Raw genomic sequence first — 10004 nt, 5'->3', positions numbered from 1 at the left:
TTTACTTCATACTTTATTTCATTACAAAAGTAAAATGGGGCAAATAACTTGAAATTTTTCAGAATGTATCACACTGATCTGAATAAATGGATAGGTCTTTGTTTGGAAATATCATTGACAGTTCCATCTCTATTATTATTTCGAATCCTCAGCACCGCACAACCACCACTTGCTACCGTCAATGACAAGATGGTGAACATCAAATGGACACAAAAAGCCACGTTTTATAGCCTTTTCTTTCCAGAGGGGAATACTTTATGCATATTCTACGCCTCGGGGGGGGGACGCGGTAGTTATGCGGGATTCTCTTACGGATGGGAAGTATACCCACTAAACCCCTCTTTTCCTCCTACGCATCATGGCGAGGCCACGGGCACGCTTGCGCTTTCGTCCGCGACCTCGCCTGCGTCAGCTGCCGAAGCAGCTCCCACTACGTTTTATAGCCTATCCATTCATAGATGTCAGTGCCAATGCATTCACGCTGTATTAGTCGGCAGTTGGATTCCATCATCTTTTTCTGATGTGTACAAAATTTTATTTTATAAATGGTAGACAGGGCATCTGAAAACATTTAATTTAAAGTAATTCTATAAGCAGAAGGAGCGGAATTTAATAGTATGTGGCACAGATGTAGAACATATTCTGGAAGAACACATAGGCTACTTTCTGAGCTTTTTTAAATCCACATGGATGGAGTTGCGGGTGTTAGCTAGTCTTCTGATAATTTAGATACTAAATATTAAACTGTGGTACATGTTAAAAGCCACAAACAATAAATAATATTGTCAAATGGTGACGAAAGATTTTATATAGAGCAAATACTCCGACGTATTATTACATAATCTTAGTTTATAGCAATGTAGATTTTATATGAATTGCTTAAACTTATGTTTTATAAGAAAACATTAGTCACAACGTATCTTACAATCACGTATCACAATATGAGGTTGTATCTTGTGATAATAGACAATTTTTTTTTATTTTGTCCATTTAATTTTTTGATAAATATATCAATTTTTACCATAGACTTAATTTTAAATAATATTATCTAGAATTATAAGAATCTTCTGTATCTAAGTTCTGTTAAGATTGAAGATTTTTTAAACTTTTTAATTTCTGTCCAAACTTAAGTATCGTTAGAAATGATAAATGTAGACTATGGTTTTCTATATGTTCATATTTGATGCGACGAAATCGCATTAAAGTTTAAAATCTTGCAAAATTTGCCTTACGAATATTCCAAAAGATAAGACTCAAAGCATTTAGAGCTGCAAAACTGTCAGATCTTGGGAATTAACATGTTCAATTACGTTGTTTTACTCTGTGCTGTCAAGTCCCTGTCAGGATAACTCTATTTAGTCTGTGCCGTGGGAAAATAAAACCGGAAGATTCCATACTTGAATGATAAATTATAAAAGTGCTTTCTAGATAAAATATTTTTACTAAAAATATTTAATCTATGTTATGATCTTAATTTTCCGACATAAATTCTAAGCTATTCAGAAAAGGTTACATACTCTTTGGAAAACTATATCTCTTATGGTTGAAAAGGGATGTTACGAATACATAGTTTAGAAAAAGGATAAAAATAAAACCAAATAATTACTTTCCACATCCTTTATATACAATCAATTGTTATTAAACTTAAAAATAATTAACTTTTAATCATACAATTACAATAAGTTAACATACACTAAAATACAATTGAACAAGTCTTGTCATTCCCGCCAATAACTAGACGAGCGATAAAACCAAGATGGCGGACTAATTTTTAACCGTCGATTTTACATTTGAAAGAAATATTTCAGGAATATCAAAGCAAGCAATAATCATAATAAAAAGTTGTGATAAGTCTAAATTCGAAAACCGATTCTCACTAGTTCTTCCATTTTGTAACAGATATTAAGTAAAAACTAATATTAAACGTACATTTTCGTTACTAATTTAATCAGTAATACCAGCAAATAATCGATTACCTACAATCTTTTTAGTTATTTTTTTGACATTTAGGTTATGTCACATTGGAATTATACTCCCAAATACATCGATTTCAGGACAGGGCAAAGGCCATTCTGTGAATCGGAAAACATCTATTTTATCATAATAAAGCCGAATATGGCAACTTTACAAATTCACTCACAAAAATATTTCTTTTTTTCGATTCATCAAATTCTCAGATCCTTTAACAATGTCAAAGCCCGCTTAAAATAATGTTATATTATAATTTTAATATATTATATTATGGGCCATCGTCATAATAGGGTAAAAACGTCATTAATTAAATATCCAATGTTTTAATTTCCGTGTCCTTTTGTTTTTTTTAATTGTGATGATAACTTAAGAAGAACTGATATAAAATTCATTGTGATGTTTTTAATCATAAAAATAAAATGAGTTATTGTAGGTATCGTTCCTAAAAGTGCCTGTACCATTGGACAATTTTATTTTAATATTAGTAGGTTATATTACGCCAAACTTGATAAATTATATAAAAAGCAAATTAAATTTTTCTCCATTTTTAATAGACATTTTATGTTACTTTCATTATACGTTGTTTTAGGCATGTGATTCACACAAGCGCTTTTTTATCGCGCGTTAAAAACCGTTGCATTAGGACAAATGAACATCGTATCTGTTTATATGGCTGCGCTCTTAAAACACAATATTTTGTATTCCGCAGTGTTGTATTTTGAACGTCAGGCGAATAGAATAAGTGATACTAAGCGTTCGTAGCTTAAGAACCGCTAACGCGGAGTTTTAACGCGAGCGTTATTAAAACGCGCGATAAAAAAACGCTCATGCGAATAAGGGTTGATTGCATAAAAACAAATAACTATCATTATTCAATGAGGGTAAATAACAAATATTAATTTGGTCCCTCTTGTAAACGACAATGAATTCCTTACCTATTTATTAACTGCTAGGATCAAAAGAAAAATATGAAATTATGCGTAAGATTCAAATTAACGCGATAACTTTAAACTTAAACTCTAGAATAAATAAAATACTTAGAACACAGACGTCACGATTGATTGGAGAGTTTTTTTTGGTAACAATGTGTTTATATACATTCTTAATTACAAAAATACATGGACACCTATAAAGCCCAATGTCCTCTTCTTGTCTTTGCGTATAAAAATTCATTTCTTAAATATTAAAGTGAAGAACATAGAGCAGGTATGATAGACTCATGACACAAATCATTTTGTCTGCTTAACAAGGCCTGTGACGTCATAGAACTGAATCGTAATGTTATTTTAGTAGTAATAACATTTATGTTTACACATTCCAATTGATGCTTTGTCTTGTGATGTTATGTATTATACTATTCAAACTTTGAGCGTCGGTGGCGCAGTTAAGCGCTTGACCGGACCAGATCTATACGTTTAGTTTTGATCCCCGACGAATACGAAAATCATGCAACATTTATCCCAAGTTACGGTGAGGGAAACATAGTGATGCAACCTGCACATATCTGAGAAGAAATTTAGATATGTGTAAACTCTATCAACCCACAGTCAAGATCCAAATCGTTTATAATCAATATAGTATTTATAGCAAAAACTTTATTAAATTTAATCCATTAAATCATTCATCAGTATTAGTTGTGTTATTTTCAATATAATAAAACTGTCAAAACATTTATTGGAAACATTTTAAGGCTTTTAACACACTCAGCGGGTTGATATCTAGGTACCACGGACATTATAATCCGACTCTATTCAACGCCGTGATAAACCGCGGACCGCAATTTCATATATATTTTTACCGTAAGACACCGCAGTTCTGTTAAACGTATAGTGCGTATTCTTACTGCACTGACGCGTGTTACATCCCTTTCGTTATCTTAAACTAAACGGAGAAAGACTAAATGTACAGTCAAGACCATTTGCTGTGTTCCATTTACAGAAAAAATACCTTGTTCCTTGCAAAAATAACGCCGCTACTACAAAATAACCAATTGAGATGTCAGTTAGTTGGGCAAATGCCGGCATAAAAGTAAAATTTAATAGTCATAATAGTCGGGTACTACGTTTTTCGTAAGACACATTTTAAAGCTGCGTCCTATTGGTCAGTTCGCGTCGTCTCTACATAGGAAACGTTCAAACGACTTTTAAGTTTGAATACCGCCAGATTCCCTGACAGTACTTACGAGTGTCGTCAGTAGAATACTACGGTTACATCATCCTTGTGTAAATTCCAATTTGTAAAATCTTCATCCTTTCGCTTACAAAATATCTCCATATCATTCCTTTATAACATTTTTTTAAATTACAATTTAAAATATCGATAAGTTTTTTTAATATTAATTCAAGCATTTCTATTTACAATTCTCTAATTGGCAGTGACCGCTGGTCCTTTTCTATATACACATTACATAAAAAATAATTAAATCCAATAAAAAATAATCATAAAATCGAAATATAAATAAATAAATTACAATAAATTCATCTATGTTCATAAATTTACAAAACCGAATTGTCACAGACAAAATAAAATAAATTAAAAAAGAAAAACATGCCAATAGCCTTTACAGTACTACCAACACAACATTCCAAATTCAAAATACGTTACAAAAACTATCTACAACATTTCTTTCCTATTCTATCTATTAAGGCTATTGTTTTCTTCACTTTCTTGTGTTATTTATCAGATGACATTTTAAAAATAATGATTCTTAGACGATGGTTACACAATATCTTAAAGTTTTTTCATGACTTTTTTTCTTCAACTTTGTCAATTTATTGAATATTTTAGGGCTAATTAAAATACGTAGGGACACCAAAATGTTGCCGCTTAAATATTTTTATCATTTATGTAACTTAGAATCACTGAAATGTATTTTTTTATGTTTTAAAGTAGACATATACCAAAAAAAAATATAAGAAAAAAGGTTTTATTTAAGTTGGATTTTATTACCACCTTATGCAGATTCAATTGTAATGAATTGTAATTCTGCAAAGATAATCATAAGACTTTAAAATCTTGATACTTGAAAATAGCCAATTTTACGAGTCAAATTAAAGTTGAAATTAACAATCTTGATACTTGATGTCCTACAGCCGAAACCAATATTCGATTCTAAAGATTTTTAAACATCGTAATTAAAATTGCAAAACTGGATCTATTATTTAAAGGGCTGTAGATTTTTTTGTACTCAGTACAAAGTAACCAAAACGATTTAAAACGAAAATATTGTGTAACCTTCCATTGTTTTTGACCAGAGTAAAAAGGTACTAACCCTACCATCTCAAGGATCGAATATTGATTCCAATAAGAAATACTTTAACCTGTATCCAATTGTTGAGATCAAGTCCTAGCATCGTTAGAAGACTCCACATCACTGGAACTGCTGGAGACTGATTTCTTCGGCTTATATTCTGTTATCACAACTGTCACCCCACTTACTGTTACCTAGGGATAATGATAAAGTAGATATAGGCAAAATAAGCGTAGCTGCGACACCCAATATACTGAAGACTATGTAAGCCTATTAAAAAAATAAGATTTGACTATAGATATAGGTATAATTCGACAAGCTTATCTGCAGGGCTCAACAAAGTGCATTCGCATCGAAGCGATACCATATCGAATTTATAAATGTATAGAAGACGCGCGACAATCACGTGACTTGTCTAAAGGTCAGTTCTATACATTTTTGATGTTTGTTGAATACTTTGTGTAGTCTCTAAGGGGCCTTTGAGGGGCGCTACTATCGCGGTTAGTTCTGTCAGAAAATATATTAAACGTAGATTTAATATATTTTCTGACAGAACTAATCTGTACGTAGGTACAGACATAGAACAAAACAATTGATTCAAAATAAGAACTTTTGTTTTATTTTGAATTGAATACGACTGTTGTTACTGGCAGTTAATTTTGCCTCTATTACTCCGAATCTGCATTACCGCTACCAAACGCAACTATCAGCTTTTCATTTAAAATCCACAGCTTAATTAATAAAAAGAAAGAAGGTCGTGCGCTAGTCGCTTATTAGAAAACGTGGCCTAAGGTTTTAGGTTTAAGAATGTAAACATACTTCTCTAGTCTGCGCGGAGCTTCTATCGACGTTGCTGAGGCGTGGTGGATGTCTGCGCTTCTTCTTTATAGAAGAAGATCGCGGTCGCTTCTGCGAGCTGCCTGCAGCCTGCGCCGCCACCAGAGCGGGGTTGATGCGCGGCTTGCGCGTAGACGTGCCTAGCACAACGATATAAGATATAGTAGGCATGTCATGTCAACTTAGTCACCATTAACTTAGTGACTCTGAGCCCCTCAGTGAGGATGTATAGTGAGCTGATGATGATAATGTCAAAGATATTAATACACCAGCTATTCAACGTTTCTGATAGTGGAAATGTGATAAAAGATAGCTACAGGTAATTAGAATCTTTCTTGACATCGACAGGGTGGCGTTAGTGAGCCATTATAATTTAGTTTGACTTATGCCCACCGGGTCCATCCGGGGCCATAACATTTAATGAAAATGTTTGAAAAGACATTCGACTTACCATGAGTTTCTGATACCGAAATGTCCGTATAAAATTTATTTCGTTCGACAAAACAGAGACAACAATTTGATTTAAACAGTTTTTGCTCTCAGAAACCCACGGTTAATGCAGTATTGTATTACTAACAATTTAAAACAATATACTGTATTAAAACAGTATAAGTGATGACACTATTTAATAAACGAGATGAGATCACAACTCGAGTTTAGAATAACACCATTATCCTTATTGTTCGTGAACGTACTAATTGTCAACTATGTCAGACAGATTATAATTTAACTAGACAAATTGTGAATAGAATGAATACCAAATTTATATAGATAGGCACCTACATCTTATCTCTTTGTTTTATAATTAGATGTAAAAAAAAATACGAAGACATTAACGACCTTTAGGATACGAGTATGTTACAGGTCACCGCTTCGAAGTGTAGAATAAAAATAAAAAGAAATAGAAAAAAGGAAAAAAAATAAAAAAACAAAAGCTAGGGTCTATTAACTGGATAGCTATAATAGTTTTCAAATATCTTAGCGGCTCTGACTTCAAGTCTGCGCAAAACACAACTTTAGGTTTAGGTGTAGCGGGACATAGTAGGTCATAGTCGAGGGCACTGCGCCGATGACCTTGGGCTTGGCTATTTGAGAAGACACCAAACTATTAAGTTCTTACATTTTGAATGCGCTACGCGACATTTAAGCTTAAATAAAACACAATATGTCCTATTCGGAACTGTCTAAATAGGCAGTCTGGCTACCCAACTTAGCTATCGTGACTAATTGGTAAGATAAACATATTTTGAATGCATATAAGTATACTCATCCTATACGCCGATGCATACGTTACGGAGGTCAACGACTAGAACACAAATAATTTTAGAAGTCTCGAACATTGTACTGTATAGTATTGCTTCATTTGACTTCTTATATTAGTCGGGTTATACGCAATACTAGCGCTCGTCAGTCGTGTGAATTTTATAGGAACTAATTTTATTTAGAGTAATTTGTTTACTACTAGGCATGTCTGGAATTAGGAAATCGTGTAACAGTTGAATGTATTCGTGTTTTGTAACAAAATCGTATACTTCTATAGCTTCTATAAACTATTTAAATACTTGAAACAAGTGCAAACAACTATCATTAGTTAAATACAATTCAAACTAATAATGTTCCAATTTTAAACTTATAGGTTTTGTTGTCTGTTAGGAAATTAGAAAGTGATGTTAGGTGTCATTGTTAGGCACTTTACTCTTCGGCTAATTTTAGTAGAAACATAATTGAACAGAACTATGTTTAAGTTGAATGCTCCTAATTTACGCAATGCTATGCTTAACAATCTTTGTACATTTAGTGCATCATCAACCCATGTATTGATTATAAATCTACAAGCGTATACAAAAACCAGCTCAATAACCCTTGGAACGACCTAAATTTTTGAAGGACTTTCGGACATTGTCTTGCACTTGACTACAGGGCGTGGGGCTTTATAATATAAAAAAATTAATCAAATTACCTTTTCTAACGTCGCACATTGAGCATTTAAAAGCTTCCGCGTTATTTCTGTATGTGCAAACACTACAATCCCAATAATTTTCTTCTAACGCCTTCGAAGGCCTCTTTGCCCTCCGAATAGCATTTTTCTTGTCCATTGTCACGTTTATTTACACTAATAAACATTAATCATGATACTTTGGAATAGCCACAATAATTTTTAAAGCACATTTCACGTATTTTCCGCCTAAGAATCATTATTTATGTTTTACTGTACACAGAAACGTATACCACAATACGCCATGACAGCTCGCAAGTGCTGCGTAGATAAAACAGCACGCCTGCCAGTAACTCTGTTACCGACATTTCGTCATAACCACAGACTAAGTTAGAATAAGTTCTAATAATTTTCTTTATTTCTCATTTGTTTATAAGTTATTAATGATAAATATTTCTATTTGTTCATGTTATTAAATATTTGTTTATACATAATTTACTTATTTAATAGTCATGAAAAGATTGAAATACCGATTTTGAAAGGAAACATTTTTTGAATACAAGAGAAGAATATTTCATCTGATGCCTAATTTGAAAATCAAAAGTTATGTACACACAGTTTGTGACTTTTAGGAAATACTACAGTCAATTAATTTAATAAGTTTTATATTTTTGTGTCATTTGTTCAAAAAACAAAGTTTATAAATCTTGTTAATTGCCCGGACACGCAATATTATTTCCGTAATTGTTGCGTGCGAGTGCGAGTCGATATGACTATTTTAACGTAACTATTTTAGCGTCTGACACAGATACAAAAAGTCTGATATATATAATCTTATGTAATACTCGGTATGGCGATCATATAATTTATGGACCGACAAATTTATCTAACCCGGTGTGCATAATTCAAAATAAATTATGATATACACTGGCGCCCCCCTTTCAATGTCAAAAAAGTGTCAAAACATCCTTGTTTCATTGTCTTGTCAAATTTTTTCTTTAATGCCTGCCTTTCTTTCATTTCCTATGCCTTGTATATTTTACACATTTTCTGAAAGGTTTAAACATGTTAGCAGCAACTCACTTACCGGCCCAAATAAGCTTGTCGCATACATAGCGCTAATTGAACAGTTGTCAAACCGAATTTAAACAATTTGGCTACTGTAAACTGAAACAGTTTATTAATATTACACTGAAATATAAAGGTAATTAGGATAAAATGTACTAATCTAAGTCAATTTCTATTGGCAGTAGTTAAAAGACATGACTTATTGTGAATAATCTATAAGTACACGTGTTACTAGACTTTTTAATCAAGTAAATTATAATTTGATATGTTAAAACTGTGTTTGCGCAAGGAAAATCAAGCATAATTATTTAATTAAGGCAAATTTCGAAGAAATATTCTAGAAATGAAACGCCACAGAACATATCTAAAGAAATAGAACACTTCAATAAAAACCGAAAATTTTTGACATTTACCAAGTAAACCAATCAAAGAAAAATAAATATTTGATTTAAATATAAGACGTTGTATACTCTGTTGCGTTTGAATTACGATTGAAAATTATCAGTTGTCAGAATTTAAGAGAAATGTAACAAGACGAGAACAAAAAAATCTTACAAAGGTTTCTAGAAGCAAAATTCTTGGAAATTTCGATCTTTTTTTTTGTGTTGAACGGGCCTATGTGAATTCGTGACTACCTGAGGCTGGATTTTTTTGTTGTTGGATTAATTTAAGGTTAGTTTTCGAAAACATGTCGGTTCGTAAAACGCCGGGCATCTTTGTAATTTTTGCTCGAACTAGTGAACGAGGCTTGTAATTTTGATTCGAAAGAAAAATACCAGTATCGATAATTGATTGATGTTCATTTCTACGAACTTTCTGTTAAAAATGTTTATAGAGGGTATGCAACGTATAACAATGTTTGTTAATTATAATATGTATTAATACGTGAACAAAACCTTTGTATAACTTCTTAGCAAATTTGGCATATGAATGAAGGTAATT

The 10004-nt window shown here is 32.3% G+C and overlaps 1 protein-coding gene across 1 annotated transcript; it reads right to left on the bottom strand.

The window, feature by feature from the left end:
- Positions 1 to 4460: 4460 nt before the first annotated feature.
- On the bottom strand, positions 4461 to 8299 carry RYBP (ring and YY1 binding protein). The gene is made up of 3 exons (XM_013308654.1): positions 8019 to 8299; positions 6041 to 6198; positions 4461 to 5415 (listed from the first exon to the last, which is right to left on the bottom strand). The coding sequence occupies exons 1-3, from the start codon at positions 8152 to 8154 to the stop codon at positions 5311 to 5313; spliced, it is 399 nt and encodes a 132-aa protein (XP_013164108.1). The 5' UTR covers positions 8155 to 8299; the 3' UTR covers positions 4461 to 5310.
- Between the last annotated feature and the right edge of the window lie 1705 nt (positions 8300 to 10004).

The sequence above is a fragment of the Papilio xuthus genome, unplaced genomic scaffold (assembly GCF_000836235.2).
Source record: "Papilio xuthus unplaced genomic scaffold, Pxut_1.1 DF827870.1, whole genome shotgun sequence".
In the NCBI taxonomy this organism is placed as follows: domain Eukaryota; kingdom Metazoa; phylum Arthropoda; class Insecta; order Lepidoptera; family Papilionidae; genus Papilio; species Papilio xuthus.
Note: the sequence above shows the minus strand (reverse complement) of the source record. Positions and strands in the feature narration are given on the sequence as shown.